The 21,658-nt window shown below is 39.3% G+C and overlaps 1 protein-coding gene across 4 annotated transcripts in view; it reads right to left on the bottom strand.

Moving 5' to 3' along the window:
• Nucleotides 1-21,658, bottom strand: part of Nf1 (neurofibromin 1) — a 254,271-nt gene that overhangs the window by 11,279 nt on the left and 221,334 nt on the right. For 3 of the 4 annotated variants that reach the window (XM_076577604.1, XM_076577605.1, XM_076577603.1), the window contains 13 exons: nucleotides 21,428-21,542; nucleotides 20,692-20,793; nucleotides 19,318-19,458; nucleotides 16,732-16,858; nucleotides 15,117-15,248; nucleotides 14,086-14,221; nucleotides 11,041-11,198; nucleotides 6,787-6,909; nucleotides 5,754-5,881; nucleotides 5,328-5,428; nucleotides 2,529-2,671; nucleotides 2,142-2,188; nucleotides 614-830 (listed from right to left, as the gene is read on the bottom strand). In XM_076577604.1, the coding sequence (XP_076433719.1) occupies nucleotides 614-830; nucleotides 2,142-2,188; nucleotides 2,529-2,671; nucleotides 5,328-5,428; nucleotides 5,754-5,881; nucleotides 6,787-6,909; nucleotides 11,041-11,198; nucleotides 14,086-14,221; nucleotides 15,117-15,248; nucleotides 16,732-16,858; nucleotides 19,318-19,458; nucleotides 20,692-20,793; nucleotides 21,428-21,542 (1,670 nt within the window). The remainder of the gene's footprint in view (nucleotides 1-613; nucleotides 831-2,141; nucleotides 2,189-2,528; nucleotides 2,672-5,327; nucleotides 5,429-5,753; nucleotides 5,882-6,786; nucleotides 6,910-11,040; nucleotides 11,199-14,085; nucleotides 14,222-15,116; nucleotides 15,249-16,731; nucleotides 16,859-19,317; nucleotides 19,459-20,691; nucleotides 20,794-21,427; nucleotides 21,543-21,658) is intronic. The other variant, XM_076577606.1, reaches the window with a different exon arrangement.

Here is a 21,658-nt window from a genome sequence, read left to right as displayed (position 1 = left end):
TGGATGCTGGGATTACAAGTATGTTCTACCACAAGTAGCTTTTTAAATTGTGGGTTCTAGGGATTAAACTCAGGCCCTTGGGCTCTCAAGGGAAGCATTCTACCAACCTAGTTATCTCTGCAGCTCCAAGATGTTATTTATTTATTTTTTTTGTAAGGACTTTTTTTTGGGGGTCTGGTCATCCTAATCCCAGATCTTCAAGCTAGCCTATGGTTTATGGGTAGCTGACATTGCTACCAGCAATAAAGAGGGGTGACGACCAGACTTTCTATGTGTGTGTTTTATAGTATGCTGCATCAGAGACATAGAAGTACTTAGGGTAATGTTAGTCTATCTGATAAAAGAACTACTTCTCTGTTCATTTATAGGTAATGTAGCTCAGTTTGTGCTTTTGGTCCAAACGTATGTGGATACTAAACATCACTACACATTTCCCTCTCTTTTATACAACTTGTTGGAAAGCAGACAGCTCTGATGAGTAACAACATTCAGTTACATAGTAAAGAGATGTAGAGTGAACCTCAAGAGAAAAAGGAGCAAAATCTGCTATAATCTGACCACAAGGGAGTTCCTTTCCATTGCTCAAAGTCACATAAAGATCACATTTACTGACCTGGGGAATGCTGGGAAGTTGCAAGTGAGGTCATGGAATTAGAGAGGTTAAGGTTGGCAGTGATACTAAGCTGGCTCTGCAGTGCAGGAGGGTAAGGAGATGTGGGTGTCAGGAGGGACTCCTCACTGGCTTCTTCATCAATTCCAGGCAAGTACGTGTCAATCAAGGCATCAAGAAACTTAACAATAAGCTCAGCATAGTCTGGGATTTGTGTTTGCTGTAATGGAAAATAGGACATTATTTTAGCTCCATTTTTAAAAAATTCCCTCTGAAGCCAAAAAAGGTTAACTGATATCTGGGGCTTAATTTTGCTCTCTTCCTTTGTTTGTATTCTAGATCATTAAGAGGAGGGGACTAGAGTAGTATTTAGCAACAACTATGGAACTCACAGCTTGAAATTTTATTTAGCTTCCCCTAAAAGCTTCCAGATGAACCTGCAATTTCTGAAAGCCATGCCCAGACAGAGGGTTTGAATAAACAGACAATGTAGTCCTCAGCAATGATGTCTAGCCAGTTTCCCAAAGTAGAGAAAATAGGCAGAGCATCATCATGCCAGCTGCTACTCAGATCCCCCCAGCAAGACATGGAGGGGCTCAGCGGGTAACAACCATCTACCTGTTAAAAACTTCTGCATGACACACTTCTGTGACTTCAGGCCCATCTTTTAAATACCAACCTGTGCATATCAACAGATATTACAAAATAAACTCAATCTAACTCTTGAAAGCGGAACAAGGTATAGCTAGCTCCTCTTGATTTAACACTCTGGTATATAGGACACTGTGTGTGTATGTGTGTGTGTATATGGGGGGCGGGTGGGATAGGGTAGAAGCCCTGCCTTCAAGGAATTTCAATTATTTTAAAAGAGACCACCTATAAAAAAATTAAATACAAATTCATACAATACACCAACAAATGCTAGTCAAAGAAAATGAACAGCAAAAAAAAAAAAAAAAAAAAAAAACAACTCAATATAATGGTTGAATGTAAAAATGTGTCCCCGAGGTAGATTTTAACAGGCATCATATTCTTTGCTAGTCCTAAGACAGGTGTGTGAGTTACTGCCACATATAGAGGTCTACAGCAGTGGCTCTCAACCTTCCTAATGCTGTGACCTTTGAATACAGCTCCTCATGCTGAGGTGATCCCCTCAACTGTAAAATTATTTCATTGCTACTTCATAACTGTAATTTTGCTACTGCTATGTATTGTAATGTAAATATCTGATGTCACCCCAAAGCAGTCACAACCCACAGGTTGAGAACCACTAGTCTACAGGCAGACAAGTTTTATAAAGGCTTATCATACCCTTCTGAGAAGTCAAGCCTAACTTCAGTATTTTAAAATAAAAATTAATTTATATCAACATATTTAAAAGTATTGCCTCTTTTGGAAAAATCTTTCTAAAACAATGTGTTATTTTGAGATGGCACCTTGGTTTGAGGACAGCGTGTGTTCTCAAACAGGCTCACAAATATAGCTAAAGACTCTGGCTTATCAAAAATTAGAGAAAAATATTTTTTCTTACCTTTGAAAAGGGTCCTGCAAACCGCCATAAGCCATTGAAACCAAAACCTGTAAAACATCAAATGCTACTCTTACAACAAGCAAGGCAGCTTTAAATAGTAATGGAAATTAGGCTGTATAGTCGACAGAATGAATCTATGTATATGTTTAAGACATTTTACAATGAGTGTCAAAGATGACTGAAATCTCCTTAAAATAGGCTTAGCATTTTAATAACGTGGTCAAGCAGTTATCTTACTGAACACATAACTAAGAGTCAGAAAATGGCATGAAGGGAGAGAAGTATGAAGGACGAGCCTGTCCCTTCTAGAGAATGCTAGTCAGTGCTTCCACAACAGGGCCGCAGGCGCAGGCTCATCAAGCATCCTCTCCTGGTATACTTAATTACTTTGCAGGTAAGATGTTTGGTACTGTGGAGGGGACTCCTCATGGTACACCACACTCTGCACAATTCCATGGATTGGATTTAACAAATTTGGATCTTGGCACAATGACAAGAGGGTATTGATCTTAGAGTCCAACAAATTGTGCCTAAAAAAAAAAAGTAAACAGAGGAACATTAAATAAAAAGATTTACTGGAAAGCATAATATATATTCCTTAGAACAACGTGGCAAAACTGAAGACAAGTGCTTTTAAGTTTCTGGTGCTTTTCTCCAGTGTCTAGTGAAGGAGTGTGTGTGAGAGCCCGGGTACTGCCTCCATTTGTGAGGTCATCAGGGGAAACACAGTGAAAGCAAACAACCAGCCGCTCTCACACAGCTGTGTCAAACGACACAGAGTGTTTTCAAGACAGGCCCGGTTCAGTTCGCTCGGTAGCACACTCTATACCCTCCTTATCCTCTGCTGTCTGCTTCTATGCACTTAGGGTTAAAATCAAATGTAATATTAACTAGTGCCAAATCAGACTCAATTTTGCTAAAAAAAAAAAAAAAAAAAAAAAAAAAAAAAAAAAAAAAAAAAAAAAAAAAAAAAAGCACAACTGGTTGGGAAGAGGTAGAATGTGGAATCTTACAAAGAAACCATTTCCAAATCAGCTGTAATCTACTATAAAAAAAAAAAAAAAAAAAAAAAACAGAACAAAACACCTAGATACGTGAAATTCAGAAACTTTGAAATGAGATTAAACAACAAATGTTGGATGCTCAATAAGCTACACTGATGTGCTCAGGTTATAAACTAAAGTGTGCCTATAGTATCTTTAGTTGTTGGACATAAATTGTTTCAAAATGTCCAAACCCAGGGTCATTCTACTTCCCCTTTCATAGGCATGGGATTCTTCCAAGATTTTTATCCCAGCTATGAAACCACTACCATCCACTGTAACGTGCAAACCATAAAAATACTCTTCAGGGAACTGCTCTAGTCCACACCTAACCTATGACCAACTTCTCTAATTCTTACCTCCTAAATGCAATTTCAGTTCTACCTCTCCTTATATCCCAGATACTGGCTTCTTGGATAGTCTCCTAATTAAAATCTTTCTGAATCTACTGTTTCTTCCAAATCATTCTCAACAAAATAGCCAGAGAATATTTCCATAGCAACTTATTACCAATTAAAGATCTCCCAACAGCTTTGCACTGTACAAAGGGATATAACTCAGTATTTAACAATAGCACACACAAAGGCTTTCACCAGGTCCATGCCCTATGTCCATCCTTCACCTTGAACTCTCTATTGTTCTGCATTCCACACAAAGGCCTTCTCAAAGCTTTGTTTATTTGCCAACAACTTTCTGTCATAGCTATCAGCTGACATATCCAGGAAGAAAGACTCCCAACTGAAGAGTTGTTTCCATCAGAATGGTCTGTCTCGGGAACATTTTCCGGATTGCTAACCGACGTAGAGGGCCCAGCCCACTGTGGATTGTGCTAGCTCTGGGCATGTGGGCCTGGGATGTATAAGAAAGCTAACTGAGCAAGCCAGCAGACAGCATTCTTCCATGGTTTCTCTATTAGTTCCTGCCCTGGAACTAATTGCTTCCCTCAATGATTAGATTCTAACTCATAAGGTGAAATAAAACCTTTCTTCACCAAGTTGCTGTTCTTTTTTCAAAATTTGTTTTATGTGTATGAGTGCTTTGCCTACATGTATGTCTATGTACCACATGAGAGCCTGGTGTCCACAGAGGCCAGAGAGGGTATCAAATTCCCTGGAACTGGAGTTACAGACAGTTGTGAGACACCATGTGGGTGCTGGGAGCCAAACCAGCATCCTTTGGAAGAGCAGCCATGCTTTTAACTGCTGAGCCATCTCTCCAGTCCCTCCCCCAAGCTGTTCTGGTCAGTGTTTTATCCCAGCAACAGAAATCAAACTAGAGCAAACCCTTGGAAGTTAGAGTGTGGGGAGTGGAGCCAGCCCTAGATAAGAGGTCCTTCTGTTTTCACTCCGCTGTGACTAAAGGAGACAGGGCCGGCAAGACGTCTCAGCAGACGAAGGTGAGAGCTGTCAAGGGTGAGGGCCGGAGTCTGACCTCCAGGACCCACATGGTGGAGGAAGAGTGCCGACCCCGCAAAGTTGTCCTTTGACCTCCACATAGGTGCCATAGTAGACACGCATGTGTGCACTAAAACAATTAAAATAGTTAAAAGGAATGATTTGGACACCCGCCCCCCAAAGAAAACTAAGCAGGCTGGTTTAAATATAGCAATCTAACAGCTTGCTCTTGAGGAACTGTACAGTATTCATTAAGATAACTGACTAAAGTAAATCAGTAAGATTAGGGGGAAAAACAGAGCTTTAGCCACTATTAAAGTATTGATTTTAAAAAAGATTTATTTTTCTTTTCAATCATGTGTATGCATGTGTGTTTGTGTGTGGGTATGTGAATGCATGTTCAGTGTCCTCTAAGGCCAGAAGAGGGTGCTGGGAATGGAAAACAGGACCTCTGCAAAACCAGTACACCTCCTACCTACTGCGCTATCTCTTCAGCCCCACAATAGTGGCTTTTGTTTTGGGTGCTGGGGTCAACCCTGGCCCTTGTGTATGCTAAGCATGTGTTCTTCTATGGAGCTGTAGTCCCAAAGCCTAAACCACTAATCATCTCTCTCTGGTTAAAAGCGCTGGCTCCCTTCCCCACTCTGCAGATGGCAGACCTCACTGAGAAATACACTTCCCACACCTTTACAGAGCACCTGCCACAAAGACAGACACAGAGGTAGCTACAAACAACAGGAGATACTTACACAACAGGAAACACTCTGGGAAACACGACACTGGCCTCTGCTAGGTATTCATAAAGAATTCGTTGATCAAATTCATCTGTAGTGTATTTTACCAGTGTAGCCTGCCAAGATGCAAAAAAGTCAACATGTTGTGACTGACTCTTTCTATGTTGGTGAAGTGAAAACATCTTCCTTTCGTATTTGTAATACTTAAGGGCCTGTTAAGAGCAGACTGGAGTAAGAATTGAGGGGGAAGCCCTCAAAAGGGACAGCCCTGCAGGAGCAGTGGCGTACTCAGGAGGCAGAGGCAGACAGATCCCTGTGAGTTCAAGGACAGTCCAGTCTGCACAATGAGTTCCAGGACAGTTAGGGCTGTACAGTGAGACTCTGCCTTGAAAATAAATAAGTAAATCAACAGACAGACAGACAAGGGTGGGAGTTCCTTACCAGAACAGTAAGAAGCAGTGCTTGGATCTTTGGGTCAGTAAGTACTTCTTCATCCAAAAGAACATTTGATTCAGACACTGAGACTTTCCGTAAATGTGGGTGCTGCTGTGAGGAAATCCTTTGGGTTTCTGCAGTAGGATATAGATTAATGTAAGTAGTCATATTGATAGAGTATCTATGGTTATTTTACTCAACATATTTTAATGTTACATCTTAAATTCAACAGTTCTTTAAATAAGTTCTTTAAATAAGACATCTTAATTATCAAAATAACTATCAGTTACTATGCACTAACATAACAATCAGCTAGTGATTAGCAGTGCTGTACATATATAAAACTTTTTTTGAGGCATGGTCCCACTATGTAGTCCTGGCTGGCCTGGAAGTGTCTATGGAGATCAGTCCTCAAACTCATGGAGATCCGCCTGCCTCTCCTCCAAGTGTAGCCTAGGCAGACCTCAAATTTGTTTTTTGTTTTTGTTTTTGCTTTTGTTTTGTTTTGTTTTGTGAGACAGGGTTTCTCTATGTAGTACTGACTGACCTAGAACTCACTATGTAGATCAGGCTGGCCTCAAACCCGGAGATCCACCTGCCTCTGCCTCCTGAGTATTGGGATTAAAAATGTGGGGCACCACCACCTGAATCAGACCTCAAATTTGTGATCCTCCTGCCTCTGCCCCTTCAACATATTTCACTGGCCAATTTCTTTTAGAGATATAGAGAGCTTATCTTTGGAACAAGAGTACATGTTTCTGCCTAGCGGTGGTGGCACATGTCTTTAATCCCAGCACTTGGGAGGCAGAGGCAGGCGGATCTCTGTGAGTTTGAGGCCAGCCTGGTCTACAGAGTGAGTTCCAGGACAGCCAGGACTGTTACACAGAGAAACCTGTCTTGAAAAACAAAAAACCAAACAAAAGAGTACATGTTTGTATATTGTGCCCTAAACATCCTAAGGACTGCTGGAATGAATGTGCCTTCCTGTACTCTTCACTGTTTGCACTGATCTAGATTACTTATCAGCTTTGTTTCTCACCCATTTCATAATCGGTTTCTGCCACTCTTCTCATTTTGGGGGGCGTTGTGATCCCTGATTCCATTTCTTGTCTTTTAGGAGCCTTTGTGTCTGATATCAAGTGATCAAAACTTTTTCTTGTTCCTATAAACAAAAGTTATAAAAGGTCATTAACCACAGTGTCTACAAATAGTAATATTCTAATAATTTAAGCTTTCACTTAAGGGTCCAAAACAAGCTGAAAACATTCCTTTTCAAGGGTCTGGCCAACAGCTTTCCAGGAAAGGAGGATCTTTACTGGTCTAAAGAGCTTCAGATTATATCTACTATCCTGAGGGTAAACTAGACTCCACCAAGAAGAGCAAATATTGATAACAAAGACAGAGTAGATTTTGGTCAGTGGAAGCAATAGAAAAACCTGAACAGCCTCTTCATGGAGATTAAGCTGGTTGTCAAGAAATAGTCACTACGGATGAACAATTTCCATAACAAGTAAAAATTAAAGTCTGACATTAATTGTTCAAGATATGCATGCTTAGAAGTACTAAAAATTAGATATACAAGGAGACACTTCAAAAGTGCAAGCAATCCTGTCTCACACTTGGCCTTGAGCTCCCCAATTATGTATACTGGTATTTAAATGTCTTCCTCTTATTTAAAGTACAAGTATTTATAACACATTATATGGAATTGATCTATCTTTGCTCTTTACACTCAGAGAATGTCTCTTGGTGCAGTTTAAGAAACAGCGTGGGGCTGAGTGTGTAGCTCAGTGGTGGAGTACTTGTCTAGCAAGTGTGGGACCTTGGTTTAATGCCCGAAACACACACACAGGAAAAGACAAAAGTTTGTAATGCACACCTTAAATGAATTCATTTTAAAAGCCAAACTTGAAGCCATTACAAAATCTGACAAGTGATTATTTGACAAATACAATGTTCTGACCTCATGTACTAAGACTAATAAATAACCACAAATCACAAATATCAAGGCCAACTCATCTAGAAGAATCTAGTCCAGTCTCTTCCTTTTGTGCAAACGGAAGAAGCCATGACTGGTTAACTGGTTAGCCTGAGGTCACACTGCTAAGGATCCTGCAGGGACCAGGCTACAAACTCCACTTTTCCTGAAACCCATTCGTGCTTTCTAAAATGCTTGCAGTTACAGTCACTCGACTGATTTTGGCCTGCTTTTTCTTTTCTTTTACTTATGCTTGCTCCTGGGTGATTTCTTTCTCTTCCTACAGCTCAATTATCTAACTCTTCAAATATTTATCAGTTTGTTTCTGTTTGTTTTTTGAGACAGAATCTCTCTATTATATAGCTCTGGTTGTCTCTGAACATTCTATGTAGACCAGGCTAGCTTTGAACTCACAGAGTTCCCAATTGCTGGAATTAAAGGTGTACTGGCTTTTATCAGTTCTTTAAGGTGAACACCAAAACACCTTTCTTTTGGTTTGAATATATGGTGCACTGCTGCTCTCCATGGCTGCCCAATGTGCAGCAGGAAAGCAGGCCTCCTGCTCCTTAGTGCCCACCAGGCTCTGGTGACCATCATTCTATCCTTAACACTTACGGGAACCATATTTTACCTTTCATGTGAGTGACATCATGTGGGACTTGTTTTTGTGCCTGGCTTATTTAACACAGCAATCTCTAACTCTACCCATGTTGTCACAAAATGACAGTATTTCATACTTATGGCTATTATTTGTAGATCTGAATTTAAAACTATGCTTCTTTATCTGTTCATTATCAGCTGGACAGTGATGTTGTTCTGTTTTCTTTGCTGTTGTAAAGAGTCCTGCAATCCACACAGAATGCAGCTATCTCTTCGACACACTGATTTGATTTCCTTTGAAGAGATATCCAGTAGTGGAGAAGGTAGTTCCAGCCAGTCAGGTAAGTGCTGTTTAATTTCTATTTTACTTCTCAACAGGCCCGCTACATGGCCGTGCTAGCCTGAAGCATGTTCTGTGGCCTAGGCTGGCCCCTGCTTGTGCTCCTTCCTCCTCCACTGCAGAAGAGTCAGGGGCAGCACAATCATGCCGGACTGAAGCCAGAAACCTAGGCCATCTTTTACAGTTTTCTCTCTTCCCACCCGATTCATCAGTGAGGCATGAACTCTTTTCTTCATTCTCCTTTGAAAATACACCTCACACTGGACTCTATTTTTTCAAAGGTTCTGCCTTAGCGTGAGCTGGCACTGTTTTTGTTTTTTTTTTTTTTTCTCTTAGACTGCAGAATCAATCTTACAAATGGTCCCCTTGAAAAAGACCTTTCTCCACACTGCTATCAGGAAAATGCCCCCCCCCCCAAATACATTTTGTTCCTTAATTCAAGGTCTCTCTGTTGGATGTGTGATATGATACATCTCTCATCATGGCAGGCTCTTTGTTGTTGTGTGAGACAGTATCTCTCTACAAAGCTCTGGCTGTTCTGTAATTCAGTGTAGACTAGGCTGGCCTCACAGACGTGCACCCCTGCCTCCAAGTGCTGGGATTCAAACTGAGCCAGCAGGCCCAGCCACAGCAGAGATCTCAGGGCCATGCTGCCCTTCTCCAGCCTCATTTCCTGTGGACTTTCCTCTAACGCTGGTCTACTGCCAGGCGCTCTCCCACACTCTTCAGCCGCCACACTTCCTCTCTTGAACGCATGCCTCTCATCAGTCTGCCTGGCTACTGTGTATTCCATCCTACATCTGCTCAAATTTTACCTCTTAATTTCCTAAGATTCTTTGTTTCTTCATCGAAATATTATCAGTTTAATGTCATCTGACATATACTATTGTTATCAGCTGATTTTAAGTCATAGCTAACAAAGAATAATCCCTTCTTTGAAGGACAGAGACCCTATCCTTTCTACCTAGAACAAGTTTGAAGGAATTTAATAGCACATTTTCTCTGAGGTTAATTTTTCACTTACAACTTCCTTGGTATAAAAATCCATAATTACAAAACACAAAGTAACCAGGAAACTCCTGCCATTACTGATGACAAAGGATTAACAGAAAGGAACTCAAATAGAAGGTGACAGATCTATGTAACAATGACTGACATTTGTTATTTCTCCTTTTAACATTTACTGGAAGGTTATTTGCGTTATACTTTGTTGTCTGCTCACCAATTTCCTTATGAACACAAATGTTTTCACAATATTATCTCAAGATACTAAGTATGTTTGCATGGATAACTGAAATCCACATTCACATTAATGATCACTGATTATACACTCCAATAGATGTAAGTGACAATGAAAATGGCGGCCAGTAAAAAGCAAACACTGCCTCCCACTTGCTCTGTGGGTTGGTGAAGGTTCTCTTTCAGGAATTCACTTCTCAGTTACCGGACAGGAGAGAACTTGCACTGTACATCCACTTCCCATAGGAATGTTCATAGACCTGAGCAACATTAACTGTTAAGAATCACGGCTGGCAAGAGGGCTCGGTAGGTAAAGGTGCTTGTCTTAGGGTCTGACAGCCTGACTTCAATGCTCAGAATACCTAGGTGGAAGGAGAGATCTCATAACACAAGGCTGTCCTCTTCTCTCCACCTGTGTCTGCACAAACAAACATGAATTTCTAAAAGAGCTAGCCTCTTATTAATTAAAAAAGTATCTTGCTTTTTTGTTGTTTCAAAGAAAATATGGTTGACTGTTTTCAGATCTTAGTGATATGTTCTGTTTCCAAAATGACAATTTAGGGAAAGTTACCCTTATAGATCCCTAGTACATCAATGCTTCCCTTCTTCTAGGTATCTAGTGACTCTTATACTGTCTGCTGCTCAAAAAAATCAAAAGCCACGGTACTTAAAAACACAGAAATAAAAACCAAATTAAAAGCCATCCTAAAGTTTCATTCTCAAAGATACAGCTATCTTATCAAAATCAAACTCCCTTATAAAAGCCATACAAGGGCTGGGGAGATGGCTCAATAGTTAAAAGTACTTGCCACTCTTCCAGAGGACCCCGGTTCAGTTCCCAGCAAGCACAGGAAGCTCACAAATGTCTGTAACTTCAGTTCCAAGAAATATGATACTCTTCTGGCAACTATGGGCACCAGGCACATATGTGGTACACACCCATACAAATGCAGGCAAAACACTCACACACATTAAGTAAATAAATAAAATTAAAGTCACAAAAGATTTTGTTACATCAAAACAGTAAACGTTGGCAATCTAAATAGTTTCAAAATAATTCCAAGAGAGAAAGTAGCTAAACCATTTTTCACAGTAACAATCACGTAAAAATTTATACAAAATTAAGATAAACTAACCAAGCAATTTCTTTGTGTTGGCTTGAGAAGGCTGCCCCATGTCCAAGCTCATGGATTTCCTGGCTCGGGGACTGGTCTGGCCTACCGATGGGTAGGTAGCTGCAAGGTATCCTTCTGAACCTTTGGGAGAGGACCATGGCTGGTTCTCCTTTAGTGTCCTGAGAGATTTAAACAATTTAGAAGAAATAATTAACAAGAAGATGACAAATATAACCACTGTTCACTCATTCCTAAAGCTATCCTATTTCCTAATGATGGCAATAATAAATTAATTTGAAAACTGCACAACCCCCACTTCCCCCCCCCACCACCACCACACAGGGTTTCTCTGTGTAGTTTTGGTGCCTGTCCTGGATCTCTCTCTGTAGACCAGGCTGGCCCAGAACTCAGAGATCTGCTTGGCTCTGCCTCCCGAATGCTGGGATTAAACTTGTTTTAATCCTTCTGCCTTAGTTTTCAGAATGTTAGCATTACAGATATGTATCATTACAGCTGGCTCTTAGTTGTACAAACAACTCCTAATGTATCCCCAGAAGTATCAATGTTACATAGAAAGAACTATATACTGCATAGTTTTGTTAATTTTTTCCCTCTGCAGTACAGGGATTGAATCCCGAACCTCACATATGCATGGTAAGTGTTCTAAACCCTAAATTACTTCTATATTGATTGATTGATTGAGCTAGGGTCTCAGGCTAGCCTGGAACTCACTATGAAGCCAAGGATGACACTAAACTTCTGGTCTTCCCAAGTGCTGAGGTGACAGGTGTTTGCTCCCACAGTCAGTTTTCTGCAGGACTGGTGACTGAACTCGACTTTATGCATATTAGAAAAGAATTCTCTACTAACTGAGCTACATCTCTAGCCTCTATTTTGTTTGTTTTTGAAACATGGACTTATGTAGCCAAGGCTGGCCTCAAACTCTCTACATAGCTAAGGATGACCTTGAATTCCTGATCCTCCTGCCTATAGGGACTGACAGGCATTTGCCACCACATATGGCAACAAACTTTTCAATTTAACAAATAAAAATTGTCTATTTGTACTGTGTGCAACATGTTTTAAAAAATGTACACACATAGAATGCCTAAAATATGCTAATTTAGGACATGTATTACCCTATACATTTGTCATTTATTGTGGTGAGAACACTTAACATCTTTTACCTTAGCACTTTTCAAATATATAATAAATACATGTCATTAATTGATGTTGAATAATAGACCTATTGAATTTACTGCATTGAATCTTATTCTTTTCTTTCTTTCCTTCCTTCCTTTTTTCCCTTCTGGTTTTTAGAGACAGGGTTTCTCTGTGTAACAGTCCTGGCTGTCCTCGAATTCACTGAGATCTGACTGCTTCTGCCTCTGGGATTAAAGGCATGTACCGCCACCACCCAGCTTGCATTGAATTTTATAATCATAGAAAATAAAAGTCTAAATAAGCAATTGTATTATTGCATCATTTAAATATCGGTAATATTGTCGGGCAGTGGTGGTGCACGCCCTTTAATCCCAGCACTTGGGAAGCAGAGCCAGGTAGAACTCTGTGATTTCCAGGCCAGCCTGGTCTACTGAACGAGATCCAGAACAGGCACCAAAACTACAAAGAGAAACCCTGTCTTGAAAAACAAAAACAAAAACAAACAAAATCAGTAATATTAAGTTTGAGAATTAAGCTTTCCCAAATATAGGCAACTAAGTTACTTTGCATAACTAAAAGAAGGGGTGAAGAAATAAACTCATGGGAATGACTGAAGAAATAAGGCTACTAAACACTGTGTCTATCAGGAAAACTTGCATGCATTGTTGAAGTCTCAGTCAAGTGCTGAGGAGGTCTTCTTACAATCAAAAAGGAAGGTCTCAGTAAGTTTAATGACATGACCTCTCAAAGATTACTTTCCTATGTTCAACACTGTATCCAAACATTAAAGATATTTTTGTTCAATCCACATTATAGAATAATCCCCCAAAGATAGCAGTTATACTGGGGAATAAAAAACCTATACAAAGCCATGTATAATAGTAGACATAATTTTATGATTCTATCATATAAACCTATATTACAGAAGTTGGGTGTGGTGGTGAATGCCTTTAATCCCAGCACTTAGGGGAGGCAGATCTCTGTGAGTTCAAGGTCAGCCTACTCTACATACTGAGTTCCAGACCAGTCAGGGACACATAGCCAGACCTTGTATCAAAGTAACAACAGTAAAACTACACTATAGAAAGGTTTTTAATGTTAATGACATTTGTACAGTGCATGCAAATGTTTTTATCAATCTATATCACCTTTAAAAAAGATTTTATTTACTTCATGTGTATGTGAGTTTTGCCTATATGTATATTTGCCATGTGTGTGCCCCACAGTGGTCAAAAGAGGGTGTCAGATCCTCTGGAACTTCAGCTACAGATGGCTGTGAGCAACCATTTGGGTTCTGGGAACTGAACCCAGGTCCTCCGCAAGAATACAAATGCTGGACTGGAGAGATGGCTCAGAGGTTAAGAGCACTGGCTGTTCTTCCAGAGGTCCTGAGTTCAATTCCCAGCAATCACATGGTGGCTCACAACCATATGTAATGAGATCTGGTGTCCTCTTTTGGCCTGCAGTGACAAATGTAGGCAGAGCACCGTTTATGCAATAAACAAGTAAATCTAAAAGATGAAAAAAAAATACAGTGTTTTAAACCACTGAGTCAACTCTTCTGCCCCATATAACTTAGTTTTTAGACATGCAATGATTTCAGGTTAGTTTTTTCTCCAGGTCCTTTTCTGTAACCAAACCTTTCAAGATGGTATTTCTTCATTATTCAAGTGTCTGTGTTTAATGAGGTGAACTAATGATACTATCAGAACAGACTAGAATAACTTTAATACTGCCCAAATAAACTAGCGTGCATCTGTAGAGGAGCTCTTACTTCTACACCTGATAGACCATCCTGAGTTGCCACTCTGCCCCCTTCTAGATTACTTTGTTGCTAGTCTCTATCGTGTGAAAATTGAAGGCTGACTATAATTATGTAATTATGATACCATGTCCACATACCTATAGCTAGGGTCACCATGATGAATAGGATATGTATCCATAGGAACATTTTCCATTGAAATATCAGTAAGAAGAAGGGACTTCCTATGCTTGAGGCTACAGCGACTTCGAACCTCTTCAGACACTGTGAGTAGAGCTAACAGGAAAAGGAAAAGCACATAAAAAACACTGTGAAAAACACGTGTGACCTACAACAGGATTCATTTCTTCCAAACTTAAGGGGTTATTACTATTACATGTACACACAAAAAGCCTTGGAGACTGTGAGACTGAAGTGTATAAACACGCAGGATAGACTTATCCTCAAGAGTTTACAGTCTGCATAAACTGAAACACACAAAGAAATTACATAAACACCTTACTTTCTCAAGTACTTGATCGCCTATTTGGTTTCAATAATCACAAAAAGCAGGCAGAGCATGTATCTGAAATGCACTGATAAAAATATTCTGGGATGTAAAATAGTTTGTTCAAGGTTATATGCTTGAAACAAAGTAATTGGCAAAAAATGGAAGTTTGCTAAAATGAGAATAGCATCTTCCATCAAACCACATCAAACTATATTGTTTGAGTAGAATGCAGTAAATACTAGATAAGACAGAGTTATACAGTTCAGTGAATGGTGGTGACGGGACAGGCACCCGGGTAAAATAGCACAAAGAATGAATACTAAAGAGGCAGGAAGCCCAGTAGGAGACAGCAAGCAGACTGGTTTGAAATAGCCTGCCCATTTGGAAAGATCTGCTCATGAAAAAGAGATGCTCATGAAAAAGAGATGCTCATGAAATTTAGATTGAGGATAGAAAAGAGGGTGTGAAGGCCTGGGATGATAGGCTGAGGCAATTCAATTTTAGGACATTTCAGATATTCTTTTATAATAAAAAATGTTTTGGCAAAACTGTGAATAAACTGTGAATGCTCTATTTGGCCAAAGATCTAGCTGCAAAGACCCAAAGCTAGGCATGGGTATCTTTTGGTGATCCTAAGACAATGATACAGTTAGACTAATTTTGTCAATTTTGTGCTTTTACCTGCTAAGTAAGCCACACTCTGTGTATTCACCTCAAATTTGTCACAATTTCTATGTTTGTTAACAAGAGTTAGTAGTGTATGCAAAATTCTGACTGTTCTTGCAACAATGGCAGGTGAAGGATGCCTGTACCCTATAAAAAAAAAACAAATAACAAGTTAACTTAGTCCATGAACAAATGCTTGAGCTCTTATGCTGTGACAAATAACTCTACCACAAAAGAAGAATTCCTGCCTCCAAGAATAGCCATTTGTAAAGGTCAAACATGAAAATGTGAAGTTAATTATACATTAGATTACGTATCCCACACGTGTAGAAGAGGCTGTTCCCTGGAGCCCTAAAGGAGAGGGCGTTAGAAAAGATGATGGCATTATTGATTTTTCATTTCCTAAAGAAGCACAGAGGTTAGAAATAAACACAAACAAAACTAAGCATTAGCATTCCCCTTGAGATTTCATTTGACGTAAGGCTCTACTACTTCAAAAGTGTTTCACGAGGCTGGAGCAACGGCTCAGCAGTTAAGAGCACTGGCTGCTCTTACAGAGGGTCAGAGTTTGGCTCGGAAGACCCACAGACTGGCTCACAATCACCTATACTTTCAGTTCCAGGGGTCCAGTATGTCTTCTGGCCACCTCAGGTAACAAACTTTCAGGTGTTATACATACATGCACAAAGGCAAAACACTCATACACATAAAATAAAAATAAATCTTTAAAAATTATTTCTTCTTTTTCTTTTTTCTTCTTTTTTTTTTTTTGTCTTTTGATTTTTGAGACAGGATCTCACTATGTAGCTCTGAACTAGGCTGGCCTTGAACTCAAGAGATCTACCTGGTTCTGTCTCCCAATTGCTGGGATTAAAGGTGTGGACCATCATGCCTAGCTTAACACATATTTATTTATTTATTTATTTATTTATTTATTTATTTATTTATTTATTTATTTATTTATTTATTTATTTATTTATTTAATAGAGCATGGCTATGGAGCTATGAAGTTGGCAATGAGCAGCTAAAGCTAGGTAAGAAAGTGACTTAGCTCTAGTCTATCGGAGATGGTTGGCTATCAAAACAGCAATGAAATCTGCAAGAGAGAGCAGTACCAGAATGGTACACAGTACATAGTACTATGAGTACTTGTACACAGTACAAGAGTGCTGATAGAGAACATGCTAGAAACAAGTTGAAGAGTACGATCCTATCTGAACATCAATGCACACTAAACTGGAAATTCCTTTTAATCCTTGGCAATGTTGGAGATTGAACCCAACCTTGGACAAGGGTTAATCCCTAAGCCTTTTGTGATTAAATCTGTACAATAACATTCTGTAATGTACATATATGAAATAACACAAATATTCAGTGTACTGTTAATCAATAACACAGTAATTAAGTGCTCAGTGTTTAGGAATTTTACTTTCTCTTTTAAGATCTGATATGAAAATTAGGTTCTAGTTAAATATTTACTAATTCAAACAACTCATGCAGATATACTTTTCATTTTAGAGTAAAACATATAGGTTAGATTACATCAATTTATCTCAGTAATCAATTCCTTTTAGTTATTTTTGGCTTCTCAATACTACTTCATGAAACGTCCTGACAAAGGAATCTTTACCTTTTAAGAGGTGTCCAACTAGTGCAAAGTTGAAGTTAGAGTTGAAGTTGAGTCCGACAAAGTGATCCATTTGCTTGCAGTGCCACTCCAGAGGATTGCGGATCGCCATAAAGACTTCTTCCGGACTCTATTAAAAACAACCAGGGGTATACAGTTGATGGAGTTCACGCAGAAATGTCCTTTTTCATTTTCCAGGACTAGAACCCCAAGTCTACTGAGCTATCTATATTCCTGGCTCAGACACTTTGTTTAAAAACTTACTTTTTTGTTTGCATTGAACAGCTATGACGCACTAAGTAATTCTTTATTTCAGAGAAATTTTTAGTTAACAGGAACCCCTACAAAAATATTTAGGGTACTATAAATGTAAGATAGTCCAAAAGATAAGTAGTAAGATAGTGGAAAACTCAAATTGCTTTGATTTAACAACAATGATTTGTGTGTGTGTGTGTGTGTGTGTGTGTGTGTGTGTGTGTGTTGGGGTGTGCTAGGGATAGAACCCAGGGCCTCGTGTATGCTAGGCAAGCACTCTATCACTGAGCTACATCTGCAGGCCCACAATATACAATTTTGAGCTACTGTTTTATTTATTTATTTTTTTGATGTTGGTTTTTGGAAATGGAATCCCATCTATCCCAGGCTGGCCTTGAACCTGTTATGTAGCAAAGGCTGGCTAACACTTTCTGTCTATACCTCTCAAGTGCTAAGACTATAGCCATCAGCCAAAATGTCCAGCTACTTTTGACTGATAATCAAACTCACAGAGACTCACTATGTTGCCTATGTAGGTTTAAAACGTCTGCTTTAACCTCTCAAGTAGCAGGACCTAGAGGCATGCACTATTACTCTGACTCTACCATCCCAGAAAATATTCTGGTGATCTCAATAAAGCTTTATTAACTCTGATTTCTAGTACTTTGAAGCCCTGGCATCAAGATTTAGTCCCTCCTATGATGTTCCAGAAGTGAAAATGTCAAGGCAGGAGCTGAAGAGACGGCTCAGTAGTTAAGGGTGCTTGCTGCCAAGTTGGATCACCTGAGTTCAAGCGTTGGAAGCCACATGGTAGGAGAGATGGCTCCCACAAGTTGTCCTCTGACCTCCACAAATACTGTGACATGCACTCACCCCAACAAACATGTAAGCACATGTGAAAGAAAGAAAATGGCAAGACAGCTGCTTTAAAGATATGTATTTTATTTGTAAATATTCTTAAAGTACAAATAGCCAATAGCTAGCCACTACTGGAACCCACCATTATCTTCAGACAACTCCAGAGTAGAACAATACAGTGAGTAAAGAACTAGCTCAGAACCAGACACATTCCAGGACCTACGTCTTCACTCCCGCCCCTTCTGTGAAGAGGTCTGACTGACCAACTTCAAGGTGTCTCCTACCTCTCACTTCGTTCCCACACTTCCCAGACCTCCAGCTCTTCTGGGTCTATACCACACTATATGCACTGAACAAGTACTGCAGACCAGGCATCTTCATACTTGGGTCATGCTCTGTTTCCCCACAGCTCAGTTCATTTCATTTCAAGGACATTTCAAACACAAATGTATGCACATGTACACACACATTCTCTTTTCAAAAGAATCTTCTCTTAGGCTCTTTCCATTTTTCTCCAAAACAAACGTATAATTTTGCACTGGCTTGAAACAATATTTTTCATTTATTTAGTGAACACATGCTTCTACTATATCACTATGTAAGTCCTGGGAACTGAAGTCAGGTTGTCTGGCTCAGTGGTAAGTACCTCACCTTGCTAGGCCACATCCCTAGCCAATTTTATACTGTTTAATTTTATCCTCTATACTCTGAGCCAAAATTCAACCTCTTATCTAGGTTAATAAATGTGAAGGAGGCCACTAATGATATACTTTAAAGTGAGATTAGGCAAAGGGGGAAAGAAAACTAATAAAATTAAGTATCCAAAACTTCTCTTTAGATTCTCCAACTTCCTTATCTGTTACTAATTGTACAGATTTTTATGAAGTATAATTTTTCAATAAAAATAAGCTTTATTATTGAATAACTGAAAAATAAAGTCTCATATATATATATGGGGACAGAGAATGAAAATCAGCAATAATGAATGCACAGAGCTTGGTGTGATAGCTACTATTACTTCTCAGTACTACTTTAAAATTACTACTTTAAAATTAAGAAAAATTATATTTACTTATTTTATGTTTGTAAGTGTTTTGCTTCCATGTATGGATGTGTGCAGTGCCCAAGGAGGCCACAAAGGGCAATGAATTTCTGGGGCTGGAGTTAGAGATGGTTGTGAGCCATCAGTGGATGCTGGGAAGAACAGTCAGTGCTCCCAACTGCTGAGCCATCTTTCCAGCCCTACTTATTACTATTCTAATCACTAAGAGCAGGGCATATTGTTCTTGGCTATTTCTATATTGGAACTATGGATTAAGTAGTTTTTAGTGACCTACTAAGGAACTATACTTACAATAAGATGCATTAAATTCATGTTTAGATTATGGGTCACTTTCAATTTCTAAAGAACTCTAGAAGAGAAGGAAAAGAAGACTCACTGTGAGCAATGCAGAACTCAGAGGAATGCCTACTCACCTTGTCATTGAATATCCGGAGACTATCTAAGGTGTGCAGGTTTTGTTCCAGAAGTGCAGTGCCTGCTGAATACAAGTTGACTTCATCCAACTGCAGCACAGCCACAGCAACCCAGAAGAGGGCTTTGTGCAGTGGGGAGTCCTGGCCAAGGAGACACTCCAGGTTAGTGTGGCAAACCAAACAATCATCTCTTCCTGCATTCTGCAGCATCAACAAAGCAGGTTACCTCACCTCATTTCTGGGTTTTCTCTCCTTTGGGGAACATGAATAGACAGATTCACTTGGTCCCCTCCATGTGTCTAATGAAAAATACCATCAACTAGGCTTAGGGCCTAAGCTTCCTCTGGGATCCCCTTCAATTCTGGATGCCACATCTAGTCTCCAGGGCTTGCTGACGCTTCTGCAGTGATCACTGACACCTGCAGACCGTTCATCTGCAGGCTTCCCTTCCTTCAGCCTGCACTCCTTCCTTCCCTGATCTACTGTGCACTCGGGGCCACCTGTGTCCTGCAGTTTCCAAACTCCTTTCTGAAGACTATTGAATAGCAGATTAATTCTATTCAATCTTTACAATTTTCTCTATTGACTCTCTGCTAGAATGGTCTATCCACAACTCCACTGTCCTACTTATTTCTAGTTCTAGTTAGACTCTACCCTTTCAACTTTTCATTCTTACTAGTATAAACTCTTATTCACTCATATATATTCCATCTCTCCCTTATTCCCTTCCCCGTCTCTTGGTAGAGATGAACCCAGGGTCTTGTATATGCTAAGCAAGTGCTCTATCTTTGATTGCACCTCTAGCCCAGCATACAAACTCTTCTTTTTTCTTTTTAATTTAATTTTATTTTATTTTACACATATAAACTCTTCTGATGAGCAGGTATACTTCTCTTGGCTTTACATTTCTCTAGAGTGATGCTCATTAACACACTAAGTAGTACTTTACTGACTTTATCCGTCCCCTTCTCAACATCCATACCCGTCCCAGATACAGGACACCTTTACTAACTTGGTTTGGTATATCTCTAAGCACTACCAGATACACAGAAGATCCTCAACAAATACTTTATTAGTCTCCCACTCTTCCTCTCTCCCTCTCCTTCTCCCCTAACCCTTCCTTTCTCTTTGAGACAAGTATTCTCTAGGTAGCCCTGGCTGTCCTCATGCTCACAGAGACTGACCTGCCTCTACTTCATTAGTGCTGGGACTAAAGGTGTGGGCCACCACCTTATTTTCTAACTCTTATGATAAGAGACTCACTTTGACTATAATTTCTTCTTTATAATCACCTCATTTTCTAAACTTTGTACAAGAAAAGAACACAGTAACAATACCCAAAAAGAATAAATTTATGCTCTATGCAATAATTACCTTATTAAGAAGTGGCTGTAATTTTGTTAGTGCTATTACTGTAGCTTCTATCAGAACTTGACTGTTGTAAGTATCAGGTCCTTTTAAGCAACTCTCAAGTGCCTTTTAGGAAAACAGAAATCTTTATTTCACTTTTCATTGAAATAAAACATCAGTTCCTATAATAAAGCTCAGATTTAGCTGAGAAACATTTAGGTATTTGACAAGTAGTTTATGTGACAAACAATTTCTAATAATAGTGAACACTGTAAATTGGTTTTTTATTTTAAAAATATTTCTATATTACATGCTAATAAGAAGTGCATTATTATATTAATTATGAATTATGTAGCTTTATATAAGGTTATAAGGCTTTAAAAACTGAGACTATTGAGTGTACATGATTAGAAATGAGCCAACATTTTTTTAAAAAAGATTTTTCTTTTTTTTTGTAATTTTTGAGACAGGTTCCCTCTATTATGTAGCACTGGCTGTCCTGGAACTCACTATGCAGACCAGGTTGGCCTCAAACTCACATAAATCCACCTGCCTCTGTATCCAGAGTGCTGGGATTAAAGGCGTGCATCACCACATTGAACTTAAAGGTATTTTCTTAGACAAGATTTCATCACTTCAAAGAATTACAGTAAGGAAAAATTGTTTTAAAATATAGATTTAATTGAATTTTAATTGTTTTTAAAACTGGAAAGTATAATTTGTAATTTGGGAAAATTTTTAGGAAAAGTGGAGTAAGTACCTTGCTAAGAATTCGGATAATCTGCTTTATCTGCCCATGAGACACACGTTTGCTAATACAGCCAAACACCACAAGAGCTCTTGGCTGCAGGGATGGATTGTACTGAAATGCAAATCTGCAATGAAAAGAGCCAAAGAACTTATGAAAATCTTTGTGTTTCTGCACACAAACACAAGCCTGATTATGCTGCAAGAGCTATTCTCAACAATACACGTCCTTTCCAGTTTCTAG

The sequence above is a fragment of the Peromyscus maniculatus genome, chromosome 8 (genome assembly GCF_049852395.1).
Source record: "Peromyscus maniculatus bairdii isolate BWxNUB_F1_BW_parent chromosome 8, HU_Pman_BW_mat_3.1, whole genome shotgun sequence".
Taxonomy (NCBI): domain Eukaryota; kingdom Metazoa; phylum Chordata; class Mammalia; order Rodentia; family Cricetidae; genus Peromyscus; species Peromyscus maniculatus.
This window is presented reverse-complemented; position numbering and strand designations above follow the sequence as displayed.